Source organism: Parasteatoda tepidariorum, chromosome 5 (genome assembly GCF_043381705.1).
Source record: "Parasteatoda tepidariorum isolate YZ-2023 chromosome 5, CAS_Ptep_4.0, whole genome shotgun sequence".
NCBI lineage: Eukaryota > Metazoa > Arthropoda > Arachnida > Araneae > Theridiidae > Parasteatoda > Parasteatoda tepidariorum.
Window position 1 is genome coordinate 73,962,213 of NC_092208.1, and position 23,838 is coordinate 73,986,050.

Consider the following 23,838-nt stretch of genomic DNA (forward strand, 5'->3'; position numbering starts at 1 on the left):
AAAGTCAAACACGCTTTAATTCCATTTGTTTATTAATTCCATGCAAAAATAACTTTTAGTAAATATTTATTGCTTTTTATTATTTTATGTAATAAAGTCGAAAAATTTTTTAACTGTAAGGTACACAGTTTTTACATCATTTTAAAGAATACAATTTTAAATGATAAATCCAAAATTTGAGTGAAATTGGTCAAATAGTCCCTGAGAAATCATATTTTGAAAATATGTCTCTTTTATACCCAAAATTTAAATGCATAATAAATAAGAATCCCAGTTTGCACTGAGCAAAAAATATAAAACGGACAATCCTACACAACTTTTGATCTACTGATCGAATCTTCAAAAAGTTCCTAGATAAGTTTTTTACTTGAAAAGCAAAGATTATGCACGCGAACCTTTAAAATTGAGTCCTAATATGTTAAAGTTCAATCATTAGGTCAAAAATTATTCAAGGTGATTTTTTTTTTATTCTTATTATTATTTTGAGAACTGTATAAGAAAAGTTTTTAGACCTAAATTTTATAGGATTTTGCACGAAAATAATTAGAAATTTGAGTTAAAATATTAAAAACTTTTGACAATAATAACAATCAAATCCAAGAAGTATACAGCATATTTTTTTGCACTTAGAATGCTTATTAACTTATGCGAAACGTTTTAAAATATCTAAAATCTATTAGTAGAGAAAAAAGTAATCTATCACAAAAAAAGGTGAACTATCGTTGCCTAACGACTTTTTTTAACATTTAAAGCACATTTATTTACTTTTAAACCTTTTTGTTAATTATGCTACTTACCCATCAGTACGCTTGCATGAAATCACGCGAATGTTAAGGTAGAAAGTGTGTTTTTTGATTTTTTAGTGGAGTCATCTATGGCAAAGAATCCAACTTCAACCACACACAGCCCGTTTCACAGGGAGGACCCTATCATAATCCACAGATCGTGATTTCAACCTAAACCAGACAACAATCAAGCTCCAATTCAGTACCCCCAGAGGTATTGATTTATTATGGGAGCTTGAAAGACTTTGTAGCCCCGACAGATTTAACGTGCACCAGTCACCATACACGGGCCAAATAAGCATTCATTCAAACAGTTAATACTGGTACAGATAATAGTTTTCAGTTATAGCAGTAATTATTTTCTATGTGCATACAACTATTACTTTGGAACAAAACTTGTGAATAAAAGTTATAAACAGTTTTAGTAAGAACTTATTTTCAACGCTTTATATTAATCGTGTGTTACTCATGATGAACTTATAATTGTTAGATCATGACATCTTTAAAGGTAAAGGAATGCGCAGTTAGTAGACGTTTTTAAAAGCTGTAGTACTTGTTATTTTACGAATCAAACTGCAAAATTAAACAAAAATATAATATTTAGAATAAATTTATTAATCTCGAAAAGTTAAAACCGTCACAGTTGCGACGGTCTGCACCACAACTCTCGCATGTTCATTGAAAAAATCATCTTTGTCTTAATAACAGTTAAAACAATCACAATTATAACGTTCTTCACCGCAAAATTCACATCTTTCATCAAAGTTTTCATCGTCTTCATAACGATTAAAACAGTCACAGTTACTGCTGTCTTCACCGCAACCTGCACATCTTTCATCAAAGTTATCATCGTCTTCATAACAATTAAAACAGTCACAGTTATTACGGTCTTCACCGCAACCTGCACATCTTTCATCAAAGTTATCATCGTCTTCATAACGATTAAAACAGTCACAGTTATCACGGTCTTCACCACAACCTCCACATCTTTCATCAAAGTTATCATCGTCTCTATAACTATTAAAACAGTCACAGTCACAGCGGTCTTCACCGCAGCCTGCACATCTTTCATCAAAGTTATCATCGTCTTCATGACAATTAAAACAGTCACAGTTATCACGGTCTTCACCGCAATCTGCACATCTTTCATCAAAGTTATCAGCGTCTTCATAACAATTAAAACAGTCACAGTTACTGCGGTCTTCACCGCAACCTGCACATCTTTCATCAAAGTTATCATCGTCTTCATAACGAGTAAAACAGTCACAGTTACTGCGGTCTTCACCGCAGCCTGCGCATCTTTCATCAAAGTTATCATCGTCTTCATAACAATTAAAACAGTCACAGTTATCACGGTCTTCACCGCAACCTGCACATCTTTCATCAAAGTTATCATTGTCTTCATAACAATTAAAACAGCCACAGTTATCACGGTCTTCACCGCAACCTGCACATCTTTCATCAAAGTTATTATCGTCTTCATAACAATTAAAACAGTCACAATTATCACGATCTTCACCGCAACCTGCACATCTTTCATCAAAGTTATCATCGTCTTCATAACAATTAAAACAGTCACAGTTATCACGATCTTCACCGCAACCTGCACATCTTTCATCAAAGTTATCATCGTCTTCATAACAATTAAAACAGTCGCAGTTATCACGGTCTTCACCACAACCCTCACACCTTTCATCAAAGTTATCGTAATCGTTGTCATCATAACGGCTAAGACAGTCACAGTTCAAACGCTCATCACCACAATACTCACATTGGTCATCAAAGTTATCATAATCGTTATCTTCATAACGGCTAAAACAGTCACAGTTAAAACGATCATCACCGCAATACTCACATTGTTCATCAAAATTATCATAAACGTCGTCTTCGTTTTCTTTACATCGATTTAATGGGTGATTCCGAAAATTTCTATCTTTAAACTGTCCATCACATTTTCTGAGTAAGTATACAGCAACTCGAATTGAAGAACAACTACGTGAACCCCACCTGTTCAATCTAAACACTTTATTAGAATATACTTCTTTCAGAGGGCCAAATACAGGCTGCAGTTTACATTCTTCACCAATACGTGATACAAGTTCAACAAATCCCCCACTTGCATTATCAATTAAGAGTAAAAGTGCACCATGATTCATTAACTTGAAAATTCTCTAAAATAATACAAAAATATTAATTATTAATTGGATTTGTACAACATATAACAAATATTTCGGAAGATAAATAAATTCCTCTACAACAATTAAAAAGTCAAAGAGAATGCTTAGAAAAGGACCTTATCTACCTCTTGGACTTTCTTGGCCACCAGGTTTGTCCTTGTTTGTTACATGCACCGTAAACCTAAATATTTTACGCATTTTTTTACAACCTAAACTTGTGGACTGATCGTTAAGACGTGGATCCCAGTTGAACACCAAAGTCAAGCATCACTGACTGAGGTCAGTAAGCGGGTGGGTGACCAATTTGATCGACCTGCGAAGGGACCAATAGTGCGTGGTATCGGCCTTCGTTGACCTGTTCTATCGTAGACTGCTCGACTTCACACGCAGGTCGTCTGGCTTCCAAAGCAGTGGATCCAACTCCTCTTCAGAGGATCAAAATTGCGATGGCATGTCTTCGGATTATCTTCAGGGATGTTTTCGGTCAATAGCTCTAGTACGACGTAAATAAAATACCTATCAACCTATAACTTAAACTTTTAATTTTGTTCCGCGTCTTTTTAATTAACAATTGTACTTTACACAGTTACATCTCTAAGACTCATGTTATACTTCATAGAGGAAGAGGAGTTGTGAAAGAAATTTAAATAAGAAAAATATTTTTGTAAACACCTTTACGTATATTGTAAACACCTTTACGAATAGAATTATCTAGTTAAAAGCTGTCAGAACTATGAGATAACAAATACTGGTGTTAAAAAACTAAAAGCTGGTAAGTATTCTTATACATTGAATACATGTGAAAAGGTTTGCCTAACTTTTCTTTCAAATCTATAACTCGAAACCCAACTCAAAGATATAAAAGGTATAACAAGATAACCTTATTATAAAAAAAAGGCTTAGCTCAAATCAAAAAGTATAATTATCAAATTATAATACTAACTCCACGATTTTTTTCCCTATTCATTAGTAATATAAAAGATGGTTTCGATTTACTGTTTGCAATACAATAGTCAATATTTTTTGTCCTTAAACGAATAGACGAGAAGAGAAGAAGAAGATAAAAGGGAAGAAGGTGTAAACCTGTTTCAAAAACCTCTACTAATGAACCTCTAAATGTTGCTTTTTTAATACACAGGTACCGCACGCAGGTTAAGGGGGACCGGTTTACATTATGTCTATAGAATCTAGCCTTCATCCCCTATGTACATTGTTTAGTAACATCAAGTGTGTAATTCGATTCTACTATTTTCAGTGATAAAATATATTGTAGCAATTCTCTTTATTTTGATCCTATTAAATATTGTAAAATGAGTCACGCAATAAGAAAGCAAGAAAGTGTAGAAGAAAGCAAGAAAGTGTAGAAGAAACAAAAAGCGATACTTATAAAAAATATTTAACGTTTCATTGAAATATTTCTAAGAGAGCTTTTCTATAAACAAAGAAAGTTATGGATAAAAGAAAACAAAATAAATCAGTTACTCGGTTTATATTTTCATAAAACTGCTAATTTTAAAGAAAAATATGCTGATATGTATTATAATCAATGTAGTTTTTTTCTTTTTAATTAAAATACTTTTAAAAGTGTTTTTCGAAAAAATTTCGTCAAAATTAGTTAGCGATGAAAATGTTGAAACTGGTTACAAGAGTAAATAAATTTCTTGCGGAAAGTTTCTTAATTAAGATTTTGAGTTCGCTGGTAGTATTTTATTTCATCGAAAGCTATCGATGGACTTAATATAAAATTGCATAACTTATGACTTACCCTAACCATCTGTTCAGTATTCTTACAAGTAGAACCAGACAAAAATTTGATCATAGTAATCAAATTAGCTGACCTTATAGCCTCTGCAGCAGAAGTCTTCATTTCTCCTAGCAAGTTTGCAGCAATAAAAGAGTGCTGAAAGTAATCCGGATCGAAATTTATTGAGACATCTCCATATTCCTCTAAGACGGAATCAAACAAACTTTTCCATCCAATCATAGAATCTACAACTTGAACAGAACATTGTAGCACTCCGAATTTTTTGCACAGAGCAGACATTACTCCTATAGCATCAACTCCTGGTCCTCCCCCAAGGCTACAAATATTTATGCAGGACACATTATCCAAAAACGTTTTCTTGAAAATGTCACTACCCTCTTCAAAAGCTCTGCATAGCATATCTTGAACCATACAAGAGTGTATGGGAGCATATTTATGTAAATATGCACATCTATGGGCTGCATCGTTGTAATCAGCATTACGACTTGTGTTCGCATTCCAAGCCGATGCATTTCTCCTGTATGTTTCTACCAAGCTCCGCGTAGCTAACTTGAAAGCGTCAGGTGATACATAATAATTTTTAGCTTCTTTCGAACGAACATTTTGGTATAAAACTACGTAATCACGAGGACTGAGCATGGCTTAATGTTATTTGTCAACTTTCACATTCTGTTTCTACAATTAAAAAAGAACAACTTAGAAAAGGTATCTAGACCAACTAGAAAAAAGAAGAGAAGCAAGCGAAATCATGTATAAAAAAACGAGATTTTTTATTATTTTGAAACAGTAATACATCTTTTCAGTCGAAGCACGTGATATTTTATATCCTGATTAAAAAAAAAGTAAATATAAATTTGACCGATAAGCAACGACAGCGAATTTGATTAGATAAGTGTAAAACAAATATACATTACTATGCGAATAAATTATACTGATTATTTTTAATGTTCTGTTACAAACGTGTGAAAGATTAATAATGGAAAGGCTCGTTTTTAAAGTTTCAATTATGTAGTTTATTAAAGGATTGATTTTTTTTTCTTAAAATAAAATTACGATAGTGTTTTGGTCCATAAAATGAAATATACTCTAGCCCGATGCAAACCTATTTAAAAAAATATAACACTTTCAATCAGTTCAGTAACATTAAATTTCGCCGAAAAAAGGTGGCGTAAAATGATAAAAACAAGCTATAAGAGTTGTAATGAAATGCTTGCAGAAAATTCTTTAATTGCTATTTTCAGATCGCAGTGAGTTTCTCATTTTATCTACGTCTACTGCTTGAGCTTTAAACACAAAAAAAACAACTCAGAATCTCATTTTTTTTTTTTAAATGTAACGGTCTTTGGACAACCGACCAAATTCGGGCTAAGAGAACTAATTTTAAACTCCGTAGCCCTGTAATTTTGAACCCAATCCGGAAGACAAGGGAGCTCCTGGATCAAGTATAGGGAGAAATTTACCTTCGTAGAGGACTTTTTGATGGAACTAAAACTCGTTTGCGTTACATGGAGAGGAAAACCATGAAAACCTCCACGGTTAGACTGACGGCAAGGGGACTCCAACCCATGATCCGTCTACCACTGAGAATATTTTACTTCAACACTGTGGTAGGTGCAAACTGAGTGCGGAATTTGCATAGACCAGCTGTCGCTGAGATTCGAACCCGGTTCACCATATTGGAAGGCAAACGCTCTATCCCCTGAGCCATCGCGGCAATAATTTTTTTATTTTATAATATAACCGTCATTGAACAGCCGGTTCCAATTTTAGATTTACAACTACTAAGGTTCAACTCCATAGCCTTCTAATTTTGATCCCAATCCAGAAGAGAAGGGAATACCTGGATCAAGTATTGGGGGAAATTTGCCTTCGTGGAAGACTTTTTGATGGAACTAACCCGCATTTGCTTTACATTCAGAGGGAAACCACGAAAATCTCTCATGGTTTACCTGATGACAAGGGGACCCATGATCCGTCTACCACTGAGGATATTTTACGNCCAACATTAAATTCAGTAATGGCGGATATAACAGACAATTCCAACAGATGGTTGGATGAAAAGTTAGTTTCGCTTTAGAAGCGTTCAACCTTCAAGCTCAAATATTGGTTTCGGTTTCGAAAATTGTCAATAACTTCGTAAAAAATTATCGTAAATCAATAATTTTTTTTTATTTGAAAGATAATGAAGCAAATATGGAATTTCTCTAAAAATCTCAAAATCGATATTTTTGCCATTTTCATCATATTCCAACGTCCACTGTCCCCTTAAGTGTAGCAATAAAAAGTAAATAAAAAAAATTGTAGAAGTGCAGCGAAAGAAATTCCTGAAAATCACAAAGAGCTTTTTCATTTAATTTTGCGTTGCTTTTTTATGGATCTGTAATAAGCTTCATTAGCAAACTACGGCCTGTAAACTTTTGATGCGAAACACGCTATATTTAGTTTAAATTTTCTTAGTTTCCCCATGTTTTTAATTTCTGGAGTTTTTCTTGAAAAATATTTTAAATGTCTTTTTATCACGTAAAATCGAAATCTTTAATTCGGTCTTCTTCCTTTTGTGTGTATAATTATTATAAACTAATTTGTTTTCTTTAATAACTCTAACATTTAGAAAAGAAGGAATTGTTTCGTCTGCGAAAACATTTTCTGTAAAATACTGTTTGCTCTTATCTTGCTTAAAAGCATAAAACAAATTTTTTTCCTGAAACAAAAGGTGGATTTATTATAATATAATAATTACATATATATAATTAATAACAATTATTATTTAATAATAATAATTATTTATTGGGGATGTAATGAATATTCGGTCACTATTCGGTACTTGTCCACTAGTCTTTCCTTTTGCTGAATATGCGGTTGGTCGTATGTTAGGCAAAGTGTTTTGCAAAAAAGTATTTTTATATTATGTATAAAAGTATTTTCTAATTCGTTCGAAAGTTATTGCAAGTGCTTTTTTTAAAAAATTTTGTTCCAAAATAATAATTATTTTTTATTGGCGATGTAACGAACATTCGGAAACTATTCGGTGTTTGTCCACTAGTCAGCCCTTTTGCTGCGGTTGGCCGTATTGTCGGTTAAGTCTTTTTCAAAAGAATCATATTTAGACATTTTTTCTTTTAATTTTAATAGATTTAATAAAGAATATTCTACAATCATATTTTTTACTATTCGTTATTAGAAATAGTTTCTGCACTCATTTGCTAGGTTCTAAAAATTGCACATCGCTTGCAAATTTGTGTTCTGGAAGACGAAGAAAAAAGCAAAATTCGAAGAATTGATGCTAGTTTACTTTATGCTGAACCACGAGTTATGTACTGCTGAGATTTTTAAATTATATTCGAGCAAGTCAATTTCGTCGGGTTTTTTTTTTTTTTTTTTTTTTTTTTTTTTTTTTTTTTTTTTTTTTTTNTTTTTTTTTTTTTTTTTTTTTTTTTTTTTTTTTTTTTTTTTTTTTTTTTTTTTTTTTTTTTAGTGTGGCATTTTTTTTTTCTTTTAGACTTCATTCTTTTACTTTCCCTTTTTTCCCGTACGGTAATATAAATAACTAGTAACATGGAAAATTGCGATTTTCTACATTAAGTTATGTTTTAGGAATTTAACACATTTTTTTTTATTAACCTTTCTTTTTATTATGGCACAGCATTTTTTAAAAGAGCGTTTCTATTAAACTTTATTCTTTTATCGTAACTTTTTTTCTAAAAATAAGGCAACCTGAAAAAATTAAATTGAGATTTTTAGCATTCAATTTTTCTTTTAAAAATTTAGAACGGTTTTTTGTTTTGGTTTCTATCTAACTTTTTCTTTTTAAAAAGAAAATAAATAAATAAACTTTTCTTTTTATTGAAGTTTTTTAGTTTTTGTCATGACGCGGCAATAAAGAGGGTTTCTATTAGACTTCAAAAATAAGGTAATCGAAAAACTGAGATGTTCAGCTAAAAAATTTCCTTTGGAAAATTAAAATCGACTTTTATTTATTTTTTTAGTTCGCTATTCTATATAATCTTTTATTTTTATGATAGCTCGGAATTTTTAAATGCCTCATAGACGATTTTTTTAAACGTTGTTTAAAGGATACTTTTTCCAGAAAATATTATATAATGATTTTTAGCATTAAAGGTTTGTTTTGAGGATTTAGATGGGTTTTTTTTTTCCTATTTCTCTTTTTTCATCTTTAATACTTAATTTATTTAAGCTGTTAGTAAGGTTTTTAATTTTAAATATTTCTTATGAACAACTATTTCATTTTATAACAGCCATTTTATTTTATATCGTTAAACTGCCGAACCAATTTTGAGTTTATGATTTACAATGTTGTAATTTTCAACAAGATTCAAACAAGAGAACTCCTAGATTAAGTATTAAGTGAAATTTTGCCTTCCTGGAGGACTTTTTGACAAAACTAACCCGCATTGGAGGTCTAAGGAGAGGAAAACCACAAAAATCTCAAACAGTTAGTTTGACGGAACCCATGAGCCATAATCCAGTACCACTGAGGATATTTTTACGTCAGCACTGTAGTCGGTGCGAGCCATGTGCGAAATTCGTATTGACCAGCCAACGAAGGAATTCGAACACGATTTACCTCATTGGGAGGCGAACGCTCTATCTCCAGAGCCACCGCGACTCTACAAACAACTATTATAGTTTTTTTCTCCTTTACCCCATACCAATAATATATATATCCGTTGTTGAACAGCCGGCCCAAGTTTGGGTTTACGACTACTAATGTTCAACTCCTTAGTCTTGTAATTTTCAACCAATACAGAAGACAAGGAAACTCCTGTACCAGTACCCCCAGAGGTATTAATTTGCTATAGGAACATGGAGTACTTTGCGACTCAACAGATTTAACGTACATCAGTCACCATTTATACTACACGGGGAGTCTTCGGCCGCGGGGATCGAACCCACGAACTCTTGAACATTGGCCCACAGCCCTACCAACCAGGCTATCCCGGCCTATATCAATAATATAGCTAAGTTTTTATTGTTGTTTGATTGTTTGCTTAACTTATTCAGAGCCTGAGCTAAGCATTCGCATCCTCGCCTAACGCGATAAAATCGAAGATAAGGCAAACAAATTGTGTTTTGGCGAAAATATTGGCGAATGATGTTTTTTTTCTACATAAAAGAAAAATATAGATTCCCTTTGATCCTGAAAATTACGTCACTATTTCCATTGTATACGTCGCATAACTAATTAGAATTATATTAAGTCTAGATAATATAAGCAACAAGAAAGATTATACAATCATAAAAAAAAGAAGAAGAAAAACGTTAAATACAGATAGACACGTTTGTTGCGGGATCACGCTGTATCATACGACGAAATTCTTCCCTGCAGTTTGCCCCAATAAAGCAGATTAAACCAATAAAGCAGCAGTAACTAGATGCAAATTATCATCTAATTACTTTTGCAAAAAAATTATTTTTTCTCATGAGAATAGTATATTGTTTATTAAAATAAACTTATTGTAAAATTTAAAAACTAAAATAGTTGCCAAAAAAGAAAAATTTAATTTTGATTTTATCTTGAAAGATTACCAATTTTCAATGATAAATAGAGTATAACCACTTACACTCGGCTAGCAATGAGAGTGTTAAACCATAGGTTAAACCCCCACCCAAGTTTCCTCATTATACATGTTCCTCATTATACATTATACACATACTTGTTCCTGATTATTTATTCACAAAAAAAAAATTTAAAAAAAGTGTTGCTATTCGATTGCCAAATATTCATTATTCATCCAAATCACTATTCATTACATCCCTGTTATTTATCCATTTGCTGTAGAAAAATTCATCTTTCTCGAGATTTTCATTTTATAAGCCCGTGTTTGACTTAATATTAAAAGTAAATTAAAAAAACAATGTAAAGATTAGGCATTTCCAGATATAAATCTTAACATTTATATCGAAATTTTTAAATATATAGAGATTGAAGAGATGCATGATATTTCCATTGCAAACACTGTTATATGAAATAAGATTATCATTACATGTTGCTAATAAAAATTACTTCTCATTTATTACTCCTTATTGTAAATCTTATTTCATTGTATTGTTATCTCATTTATTACTCCTTATTATATTGATGACTCCTTATTACTAAATTTTTCTTTTCAATTGCAGTTGATTATTTTTCAAATCAAGGTATCCTTTCATTTAGTTGCGATTAACATATTAGTAAATTGCGCCCACATTAAATTATAATAATTAAATACAGTGAAACCTACCTCTCTGGAGCGACTTTTTGTTTCACAGTTAATATGTCATTAATGGAGGTTGGTCGTTCTTAAGAATTGCCGCCATTGACTTCAAAATGACGTCGAAGGTACTTGATTTTTCGCAAGCGATTTTAATTTCACTCTGTGTCGTTTTCTTGGTGCAGAAAGTGTTGGCGTCATGAAAACCGGATCGTTGAATAAAATTCACAATTGACTATTAAAAAAAATTTCACAATCGGGTATAATATAGCCTACGTCACAGGTTGTGTTGTTCCTACTAAATTTAACCCATGAACGGCATTTTCTGCGAGCCTAACTTCAAGCCACAAATAAACAAACGAAGTGTTCGATCGTTTAAATAGCTGCTCGCCAGATTTTATTGCATTATAAAGAAAAGTTATTGAAACTAAATACAACTAAATAAACAACAACAACTAAAACAAATAACAACAACTACTAATAACAATAACTAAATAAAGAACAACTAAATTCCATTCGTTTAGCATTGCGTCATATGTTGTTCCTACTAAATCGAAGTAGTTGTGTTTTTTTTATATTATACCCAATTGATTATTAAAAATTGACTTCAAAATGACGTCGAAGGTACTTGATTTTTCGCAAGCGATTTTATTTTACTCTGTGTCGTTTTCTTGGTGCAGAAAGTGTTGGCGTCATGAAAACCGGATCGTTGAATAAAATTTAGCGCCAATAAAAATGACCCCAAGTACTACAATTTACTGAGTAAAGAACAAATTTACCAATTATGAATCATAGAACTATTTTAAATAAATAAATATTGTTTTTTTTTATTAAGTTCACATTTATTTTTATATCATAAAAGATTTTTTGCTTTAAAAAATGAGAAGAGATTTGTTTGTTTGAGATGCTTAGTTTTTTCTAAAATAATTTTTTTTTTCTAATTCAACTTTCAACCCTAAAAATAAGTCATCGTCTTTAGCGCACTTTTAACTGCAACATGAGGTTATCGATCTCTTTCAGAGATCATTAAAAAGAGCTCTCTAAATAAGAGTCACTCACAAATATTTTGAATACATTTGAAACTATTTATTTCTTTAGTTAATAATTTTTGTTCTGATATTTTTTCGTGTTTCCTTACTTGACCTTTTTCGCTTTTGGTGCGGAGGTTTTGATGGTCTTTCCTAAATTTTTTCTTCAATGTGAAGTCCAAGAAAAAATTCCTTGCCTGCCAAAAGTGGTCGTAAATAGAGGAGGTCGCTCGCCACGCGATCTTTCTTGAAGGTTTCACTGTATATTTTATAAATAAAATTAGCTTTTATCCTATTTAAAGGCGGGAATGAGTACCAACCACGGGGGTTGGCGAGCGGAGCGAACAGGGGTCGAAGTCTCCTAGTGCTTTTCTTTTCTTTTAAATAAAAAAATAAAGAAAGGAAGAAAAACTGCAACATATATTATTCCATTCTTGTATTGGCGAAAATTTATTTAAATTCCAAATAAATGTTTGAAACTACTTCGTTAAAATAAAAATCTCTTTAAGTTAAAAAATATATTGAACAGAAAAAAAAGTTAACTACTTAGGCAAACGTCATTGAGAAAACGTCAAGACCCAATGCTCTTTTCAAATATCACTTTAAACTTAGAGAGCAAAATAACTCTCAACATTCCAGAGGATGCAAAAGTTCTTGATCTCCGAGAAAATTGGATTGGATAACAGAAAAGGCATTGGTGTGTTTTTTTCTCTATAGCCATAGTTGTCAACTTATGCTGTGAACAGAGGAATATTGAGCTACAATTTATTGTAATTCTTGGTCTCTTCAGATTTCAATTGGTCACGATTCCTTCAGAGAAAGTGATTGTTACGATACCACTTTAAAGAAATAATCTGATCAAAGTATCCATATTATTCCTACAAATTTATATTCAAATATGTTTCTTTTTTGAGGAAGAAGGTTCATGCTAAGCGAGAAAAAGAAAGAATAACAATAAAATTGCTGTTAACTCTATATATTGAAAAAAGTTACTGTCGTTGTACTTTTTTCAGTTATTTCTTTGTCTAAGTTGAAGGTTGTTTTTTTCATCGAGTCATCTAGTTTAGTAATTTCTAATTTAATTAAGCAGAGGAATTGTGATCTTTAGCAGTCACGTAGTCTTATGATTAAAAAGGAGTAAAATGTCTCAGAGGAATTATGATTTTCAGCAGTCACGTACTCTTATGACTAAAAAAGAGTAAAATGACTCATTTTGTTTAAATTTTAAATTAGTTTTGGGGTGTATAATGAAGGATGAAAAACACAACGAAAACAAGCTTGGCTTAACCCCGTCCCGCCTCCTGTGGGAGGCATCCGGGGAGGCAGATGATCCATTGAACAAACATAGTGTAGTTTTTACAAGTGAAAGATGATAAATATAATGGCAACTATGAACAGAAGTAAAGATGATCAGTACAATAGACAAAATATGGTTTTTACAGGTGAGTGAAGGGGTTGTACGAAGCAAACACACTGCTCAGTGAGCAATTATAGCAATTACACTAATAAGTTGAGACATATGCGATGATGATGATTACAGTGGAAAGCATGAACAGAAGTAAAGATGATCAGTTCAACAGACATAAGGTAATTTTGCGATGTTCCATAAGGTAATGTCTGATTGGCATAAAGTCCGTCTAATTGCAATGATAATAAATACAGTGGTTGGTTGGAACAAATCTAAAGATGGTAAATACAATGGGAATTATGAACTGAGACAAAGATGGTCATTACAGCAAGATTTTACAAGTGAATGAGGGGGTTGTGTGACGCTGCAACAGTGCCCAGTAAGCAAGTATAATAATTACAGGAGAATGTTGAAACAGATGTGAAGATGATGGGCACGGTGGTAATCATGAACANTACTCGAAATACATTTAATGAAAGTTATGAAACTATAGAATATGTAATAATGTGTAATTTTTCTATCTTAGTTCTATTACGACCTTTTAAAAAACGCTAATAAACACAATTTAGTCAACAGATACAAACGATTATGTCGGCGCTATAACAAAAAAATACGCTTTATATTTTATTTGATGCAGAAGAATCAACTGAAGACCCGCTTAATTGAAATGTCTCACCCATATCTAACTTGTTGAATGTTATGCGATACCGAAAACAAAACAAAATCATAAGCACACAGCTGTTTGGCGATTTGCGAGAACTCTCCTTTAACGCCAATAGGAATTTTCGCCAACCCTTTGCAATCTACGGTATGTTTTGTCAATTCGCGGTACGCGCACCCCCAGGGGTACGGGAACAGTTTAGCGGGGGTACGCATTCTTATGCGAAATATCTTGCAACAAACGAAACTTTAAAAAAATTTTATTCAAAATCAAAGCTAGCCATGAAAATTTACGATAACGTATTTTTCTATTGGCTATTTTTTCCAGAGTTAACAGTTAATAATTAGTGATGTCAACAACCAGTTGTGATTTGTAACTTTTGTGCAATTTTTTTAGTAAAAAATACATTGATTTTTTTTTATTAGTGGTATACAGCGTTACGAAAAGTTTGGAAAGGGTACACAAAAGTCATAAGTTTGGGAAACACTGCCCCTTGGCCAAAGAATACCTGAGAACGTGTTCATAGTTCGCCAATCACTGACCTATGCAAACCAGAAATTAGTATTATTTTTGGACTTCATGGTCCCTAAGACCAATAAGTACCTTTTTCGTTATATTTTACATATTATTGATATTTTTTGATAGAAATTCTAATCTTCTATCACTACAGTTACTGTAATAAGTAAGAACCAAAGCAACCTCTGAAGTCCTGCTAATTAAATTCAAAGAAAAAACGAACAAGTTTAAAAAAGCAAGCAATTCCTAGAAAAAGGATCAGATCATGAATTCTTTTTTTTTATTCATTTAATTTTTTATTTTATTATTTTTTAACGAAATAAAAAGGACAAGTTGACATTTCTTCTGTATTTTGCTCTCTCCGTCGAGAATTGAAAGTCGAAAAATAAATTGTTTCTTTTTGCAATAGTTTTTATTATTTTTTTTTTAAATCTTAATCTAGTTATTTTGAAAATATGTGAAGGCAAAAAATTTATTCCCTTCAAAAAAGAAGAAAAAATCATGCATAAAAGTTCAATCGATAACTTTTTTTCATGGTTAATAATTGATCAGCAACATTTTAATATTATTAAATGTTATTTATTTTTCTAGTTGATGTTTTATTATACAACTGCAAATAGTCTAAAATGTAGAATAGCATGTATTATTTATTTTACATTTTCTTAATTATTTTTTCAGATATGTATTTATTTATACCCCAGTTTTCTGGGATAATTTATCATAGACAGAATTTTAGGACAAATGCATCCCTTAGAAATAAAAAAAAGTCCTACGTATTTTTGTCTTATAATTCTAGATTTATACAAATATAGATTTGCAATTTTCTAGTTGAAAAAAAAACAGGTTTTACACAAATGTTATTTTTTCTTTTGCAATGTACCAAGCTAATTGAAAAAGTCTTCGGAATATTCTATTCAAACTGATATTTTTCAAGCGATAACAGTTAGTCAGTGTGCTTTGAGGCAGATTAAAAAAATTAGCAAAGATTTACTCTCGCTGACAGAATTTACTTAGAACCTTATATTATGGAGACGCTTTGAATGGAGAAATATAGTGACTGATTAAGATTAAGCCTAATCAAAAATAATTAAATCGATGGGCAATTAGATAGTTCAGACATATTTTCTAATTAACTTAAAATAGAAGTCTAAGAAAATGTAAAATTTCAAAAGCAACACCAGTTTTTAAGAACCAGCATCTTATGAAATAATACTTAGAATAAATAGCTTTTTGTTATGTTGAATTTTACTAAAAAATATTTTTGGATACCAGTAACGACTTTTTAGATTCCGTGGCAAACGGTATTCCATCTGTCCTAAAGTTATTTGGGCTCATTGAAAACAACCGGAAATAGATTGTGAACAGGATGAATTATGCTAACAACTTATTGTCCCACGACAAATTGTGCGCGACGAATTATAGCTACAGCAAGCGTGCTGCGGTGAACGCAATTTGTGGACAGCTGCCCTTAAGTTATTTGAGCTCATTGAAAACAGCCTGAAAATAACTGTGCTTGCGATGAATTGTCGTTGCGACGAATTGTGCTCACGACAAATTGTGCGCAATCAATCATAGCTACAACGATCGTGCCATGGCGAACGGAGTTCGTAGACCTCTGTCCTAAAGTTATTTGGACTTGTTGAAGTATCAGTCATCATCAGCTTGTATCATATCAGCTCGTGTCAGTCTTAAATAAATTGTGCTGAGACGAATTGTGCTCACGACAAATTGTCCCAAGATGAATTGTGCGCAATCAATTATAGCTGCAACGAACGTGCCGTGGCGAACACAATTTGTGAACCGCTGTCCTTAACCGTTTGAGTGCAGAAGAGTTTTCTTATATAAATGCTAATAGTGCGGAATGAAATGCGTACAACACTACTAACCAACAGCAGCGTCTCCGTATGTTCGGTACAAAACAAAATAAGCGCGATAGCGCTTCGCCGCTCTCAAACGGTTAAGTTATCTGAGCTCATTGAAAATAGCCTGAAATAAACTGTGCTCAATATGAATTTTGGCTGCGACGAATTTGGCTCACGACAAATTGCGCGCAACCAATTATAGCTACGACGAACATGCGGTGGCGAACGGAATTCGTAGACCTCTGTCCTAAAGTTATCTGTGCTCATTGCAAACAACCTGAATTAAATTGTGCTCCCGATGAATTATCACTGGTGGAACAACATATGTCCCAGAATCTAACTTCAAGGAGTGAGTCAAGATTTTTAAAAAAACTTATTGGTAATATTAGCAATAGTTAAAAAAAGAAAGAAAAAGGCAATGTTCTGCCGAAAGAAAAACTTTAAAAAAATTCGAAAATAGTCTTGATAGGGTTAAATGAATAAAGTATAATTGTATAATTTTTAGTTTCATTCGGAAGAACTTTTTTATACAAAGGAACAAAATCACGAGAATTTACCATATAACACTCTATTTCTACACTAAAGAAAATTTTAAAAAAAACTTTCAAAAACCATAATGTTTAAGTTTTATTCAAATGAAATAATAAACCGATTCACCTTCGAGAAACAGAATTTCTTTCAATAACAAAACAAAACCGAAAGTAACAGGCTGAAGAAATATCTCTTTCCCCGAGATAAAACTTATTGTCCAGATAAGTGATAAGAAAATCGATTATATAACTGCATTAATCGATCAGTAATTTTTTTTTAATATACTTCAAAACTCATGATAAAATCACCAATAAAAGGAGTTTATTCAGCGTTTGGAATAAATTTGCTTATTATTTCCTTTATTCGTGATAGATGTATATATACAACCATCAAACATAAAATAAATTTAAAAAATTTAAAATTCTGTTNTTTTTTTTTTTTTTTTTTGAAGAATTTATTTCAAACATATTTCTCGACATTTCAAGCTTTAAAAAATGACAGAAAATGCGATTTTTACTTAGAAATATGTAGTTCAGAAAAAATTAACTCATAAATGCGATATCGTTAAAAAAAATTAATTGATCAAACTGAATTAAATGTTTTAATTATTGCTTAAAATAATGATAAATTTTAATTTTTAACTCTTTTTGCTTGCTAAAGGATATTTTATAGCGCATTTCTTACATTTTGGTAATAAAACAAAATCCACTAGACTCAAATCAAGATATTTGTTACGTCTTAAAACTGCCCAAAAGATTATTTGAATCGAATTTCTGAACTGTCTAATAATTTTATTGTAATTAGATCAAAGAATATTTTTACATAGACAGTCGCTCAGTATAAGGACTCAAATCCAACAACAAAAATGATGAAATATTATTATTTTAAAGAGAGAAAATTTAACCTAATGTTGTCCAATGTAATAGACCTGTGTCTTAAGAGGTTGAGCATGAGACAATTTTCAAGAATATCTTAACGCACATTTCATTCAGCTTCAAACAAGGTGTTAAGTCTTGTTGAAATTCAAAAATGACTCACTTGAAAATATTCTGTTCTGAGTATTATAACTCTAAAAGATATTCCAGAAGTCGATGTTCTTTTCCAAATAAAATATATATTGAAGAACAAAAAGGTAAACTACTTAAGCAAACGACATTGAGAAAGGTTATAAAAACCCAGTGTTCTTTTCAAATATCACTTTAGACTTAGAGAGAGAGAGAAAAATCGTTCTCAACATTCCAAGGGCTGCAAAGTTTTAGATCGCCGAGTAAATTGGATTGGATAAACAAAAAGGTATTGGGTTTGGGTATTTTCTTTATCGCTATAAATGTCTACATATCCAAACAACAGGGCATTATTGAGCTAAAATTTATTGCAAGACTCTATCTTCAGATTTCAATTCGCATCATTTTGTTCAATACAAATCCGCTCTAAAGAAATAATCTGACCAAAGTATCCTATTCCTGCAGACTTAAATTTGAATATTTCTTATTCGGAAGAGTAGGCTAAAGCGTGCAAAAAATAATCAAATTGTGGTTGGAAAAAAAACTAATTTTTGAAAATGAATTCCATGACTTGCTGCAAGGCAACTATAAGGTGCTTATAATTAAACTGAGCATAATGAAAAACATCTGTAGCGCTATTTAACAACCGAAAATTTATTTTTCATTGGTATATTTTAATCATTTCTTTTTAAGAATAATATTAACAATCATTATCATCGAAATAAAAGATTCTAAAAACTTCTTTTTGAAGACTAATGATAAGAGTTTCACTGTTTAGTAATTCTCCTTTACCTACTAGTTGTACTGTCCTTTCATAGTCTTGGTGATGACTTTGGCTTAATCATCATTGTGTAATTATACTACCAGTACTTTTATTTTCAGAAAGATGAAAGAAGATCAAACGATTTTTGGTTAAGTTAAATGCAAAGCTAAATATGTTCTAATCTTAATAACTTATAAATTGGAACATTTCAGCTAGAACAGAACTATACTAGAACTAACAACAGAGCACGAACTAGACATGCGATCTATAATAAAAGTAAATATAACATAATGTCATACATTATTTGAGTAGTACCAGTACTTTATTTACGTCGCACTAGAGTTGCACAATGGTGACGGTCTGGGAAACGTCTATGAGGATAATCCGAAGACTTGCCATCACACTTTTGATCCTCTACAGAGGAAAAGTCTTTCCCGCTTTGGCAGGCCTGACGACCTGTGCGAAGTTGGGCATTTTAAGGTCGAACAGTTTAACAAAGACCGATACTGCGTACCCTCGGTCCCTTTGCAGGCTGATCGAAGTAGTCGCCCACCCGCACACTGACCGTGATCATCACGGTCAAGAATTACTTTTTGTAATGCTTGACTTCGATAATCTACTAGAAACCGAATCTTACGATTGTTCCATTGTGTGGGAAACAGAAATTATATTAAGAACTAAACAAATCGAATCTTGCTGTACCCCGAAAGTTTATAAACAATTCATTAATTTAATATATAAGCGGTTACAGTTATATAGCAATAAATAACTACAAATTTACTGTTTAGTTATTCAGTTTCCCCTTTGCGCTAAATGATAAAATTAAAACATATGAACGTTTTTTTTTACTAATACTTTTAATGAATAATTAACTATGCATTATGTGCAGGTTAATAGTGAATTCGAAAATTCAAAGACGGTGCAATTCGAAAATTCAGACAATTATGGAATGAGGAACGATTACAAATTCACTCTCAAATTATATTTAATTCAAACATTTAATAAAGTATTCTTAAATACATGAAGAAAAAAAAACACTTTGAAATTGGGTAAGATACGATTCAATTTTCTTTATATTTTAAAATTCTTTGTTTATTTTTTGACAAAAATTCTACTAGTACTAATATTTCAAATAGAATAAGTTAAAATCTAATAAAACCAGAAGCTCCAGTCTTTGAAGTGAACGAAGAAAAAACTTCAGAAACATAAACAACTCCTTGTGAAAGCTTCAGATCATGAATTCGTTTTCCTCGTAGAATAGAAAGGACAAGTTGACATTTCTTCGATATTTTGTTCTACCCGTTGAGAATCAAAGGTCGAATAAATTGTTTTTGTTTTGTTCTCTTGCTGTTTTTCAATCCAGTTATAAATTTTGCCAACATCGGAAATCAGTTTCTTACAAATATTATATACATGTTTGGATAAATATCCGATGCATAGGTGTATCATCGGGTTCATTCTTAATCATCCTTGCTGGGTTTTTTTTATTATTAGTTAATGATCAGCCATATTTTGTATTTATAAAATGCTATTTAAATAGAAAATTGAAAATATTTCTTAAATATTTTTAGGAGACGCGATGGCCCATAGGATAAAGCGTTCGTTTTCCAATGAGGAGAACCGAGTTCGTATCCCGGCGATGGCTGGCACCGACCACAATGCTGACGTGAAATATCCTCATTGGTAGACGGATCATGGGTTAAAGTCTCCTTGCCACCCGGCTAACCGTGGTAGGTTCTTGTAGTCTTCCTCTCCGTGTAACGTAAATTTCTCCCAATACTTGATCAAGGAAGAAGTTGAACGTTAGTAGTTATAAGCCCAAAAATTGCGTTGGCTGTTCAACGACGACTATAAAATAGAATATTCTTGCTAATAATGAAAAAATATTTTACTTTCAACTATAAAAAGGTTGCTTCTGAAAATCATATTTCTTTCTCAAAGATTCATTTTTTTTATATAGATTTTTTTCAAATAAATAAATTGTTAAGACTGAAAACAAAAACTTACCGTGTAATTATGTTATTAAACCAACCTACACACAAACATTTCTCAAAAAAATATTTATTAGGCAAATAAACAGGGTGGCCACTCAAATCAGATTTCAAATTTCCCTGATTTTTCCAGGTAAAAATCTTAAAANAATATTTTTAGGAGACGCGATGGCCCATAGGATAAAGCGTTCGTTTTCCAATGAGAACCGAGTTCGTATCCCGGCGATGGTTGGCACCGACCACAATGCTGACGTGAAATATCCTCATTAGTAGACGGATCATGAGTTAAAGTCTCCTTGCCACCAGGCTAACCGTGGTAGGTTCTTGTGGTTTTCCTCTTCGTGTAACGCAAATTTCTCCCAATACTTGATCAAGGAAGAAGTTGAACGTTAGTAGTTACAAGCCCAAAAATTGCGTTGGCTGTTCAACGACGACTATAAAATAAAATATTCTTGCTAATAATGAAAAAAAAATGAGTTAACAGAAAAACAGTGGTGGCGTGGTAAGACAAAATCTTTCTTAAATCAAAAAGATTATTTTTCCACCAAAGTTCTGGAGAAGGGAAACAACACTAAGTGAAATGATTTTAAGGAAAATGTGTTAAAATTAAGTCTGCAGTCATAATTTTTTTAATAAAAAAAATTAAAAATCTAAATTTTGTATAGTTTACTGGCTATCCAAAGTTAGCAATTTTTACTACAATATAATTTGTAATCCAAAAAGTGTCTGCACATATATTTATTTCATTTACATTATCCCTGATAGTAGTCTAAGCTTAATGTGATCGCTTAGGGACACTTCTGCTAACATTAACCGGATGATAACAATAAACCAATCACATAATTAGATGAATTTATCTATTTAAGCCACAAATATTGAATTTGAAAATAAAATGTAAGAAAAAAAGCTAACTCATGCAGTACTATTTATACACTGCATATTTCCTTGGAAATATAAAAATTGTACATAATTAAAAAAAATCATCAATTTTAAATTCATTGCATAAATCAGGGGTAATTGTGAGCCCAACTCAAAAATCATGAAAATTTCTTGAATAAAATCATTAATGATGCATTTCAAAATATCAATGTCTTTATAAATTTAAGTCATTGATATTTTCAAAACATGAAATTCTAAATAATTTATATACAGCATAATTTAAATGAATATTTATGTATAAGTTTACTTTTATCTCTAATCACATTTATTATTCTACCAGAAAAATATTTACAAATGAAAAATATGCCAAGTATAAATTCTAGCTCTAATATTTCTAAAAATATACAAGAATTTTTAAAAAATAAATGTAATAGATGATTTCTTGAAACTTCAGGACCTTGGTTTGCAATTAGCAAAAAAATCCGGAAACCCGGATTTTTTTTCCAGAGCACAATCATCTCTTATAAATGGTTCGTTGACAGGAGCATCACTTTCTTGAACAGTGAATATTTCTCAGGTAGTCGAGATGATTTTTGGAAAAAAAAAATAAATAGAAACATTGATACCATTAATCGATGTAATAATCACAGAGAAGGATAACATACAAATGAGTAGAGAAAAGACGAAATAAGTGATAACAATAAGCAATTGATAACATATAAACTGTGATGGCATTGAACAGTGACTACAGTATTCCTTTCCTTATTTCTTCAATTTTCCATCCCTCAAGAACTTCAGGCCATAATTGTGCTTTTTTACAACTATCATTCCAAAAAATTAATCGGCTATTAACATTGATGTCTGGAAGCTTACACATAACAAAAAAATAAATAATTAAAAAAAAGTTTACATACATTATGTCAAATTGCAAAGGTTTGATTATACATTTTGTTTTGATTTTTTATGTTCTCACTTAGAGTTATCTATTCAGATAGTATTTTTACTCAATTTAATATTTAGTTTGAAAGAAAATGTCTGCCATAGTTATGTTTTGTGCTTGAATAAATTACACCTTGAAGCGCCATAACGCATCCACATGTTGAATTAAATAACTTGCGATGTTAAAACGATTTTTTAACAGCATAAGATACTTTTTTTTTTAATTCCTCGTATATTATAATCGTACACATTCGATAACAATGACCCAAATAACCACTCAATTAATAACCCAACCTAGATGTGAATAAATAGCTTGATGTATTGTCTAATACAGATTACACTGGGGAAAAAGAAGAGTAAAATTCAATATTCAAGAATGATATAAAAATGAATAATAAAGAAATATAAGAGGAGTCTTCAAAACATGAGCATATAAAGTAATTATATGTTTGAGTGATTAATTCAAGACCGTTTTAATGTATACTGGCTGAATACAAATAAAGGTGTAATATTTAGAAGGAAAAAAAATTTTATTATAAGACATTTAGACTGATTTCTGAGCAAGCAATGAAAAATGTTCGTGATAACTTGCTATCCAAATAGCATCAGACACTTTTTTGTTTAATCTTTAGTTTTATCATTATAACAAAACTCATCACGACAATTTAATACATTATTAGGAGTGAAGTTTTTTACACATGGTTTTTAATAACTTCCCAGTTAAGACTTATAATTGAGAAATTTTTTTCCTTCGATTCTCCAATTGAATTGAATGATGGAGTATTAATAAATAGATTTTTTTTTCAAAAAAAGTACAATAAATATTGATAAAGCAAAGGTTAATTATTAGATTTTAAAATTATGATACATTATGATATATTTTAATATTTAAAGATACACTGAAATTTAATGAAAATATTATAAATTAAATTAAAACAATAAATTTCTTCATTTTTCTATTTATATTCAGATATAAAAGCACAGTGCATGTTTTTTTAATAATTCTGTATAATAAAAATAACACATGCAAACATTTTTATTTAATGATTATTAAAATATGGTAATTGAAATTTAACGAACATGTGGATTACAGTAGGCATAAATTATAATAAATAAACCTTTGGATTTTTTGGCGGATCATGGTTCAGTATTTTCATAAAACAAAATATTTTATAAGGAGGAAAGTTTTGATGGAGAAAGAGGATGAGTTTAAATCCGGAAAATCTATTTTGTGGGTAATCCCAAATCATTGTTGTCAACAAAACTGAAGAAAAGTCACAAATTATCAAATATACGGATTATAATTGAGTTTAGATT

The 23,838-nt window shown here is 31.1% G+C and overlaps 1 protein-coding gene across 1 annotated transcript; it reads right to left on the reverse strand.

The window, feature by feature from the left end:
* Positions 1-1,408: 1,408 nt before the first annotated feature.
* On the reverse strand, positions 1,409-5,496 carry LOC107454476 (uncharacterized). Its single transcript, XM_043045245.2, has 2 exons — positions 4,728-5,496; positions 1,409-2,956 (listed from the first exon to the last, which is right to left on the reverse strand). Exons 1-2 carry the CDS (start codon positions 5,364-5,366, stop codon positions 1,484-1,486), a joined length of 2,112 nt encoding a protein of 703 aa, XP_042901179.1. The 5' UTR covers positions 5,367-5,496; the 3' UTR covers positions 1,409-1,483.
* Positions 5,497-23,838: the final 18,342 nt, after the last annotated feature.

Excerpts from the sequence above, each read along its gene's own strand:
- LOC107454476 (XM_043045245.2), bottom strand. The coding sequence starts at position 5,366 with ATGCTCAGTCCTCGTGATTACGTAGTTTTATACCAAAATGTTCGTTCG. Across the intron at positions 2,957-4,727 it reads ATACTGAACAGATGGTTAGG|AGAATTTTCAAGTTAATGAA; the intron begins GTAAGTCATAAG and ends GTATTATTTTAG.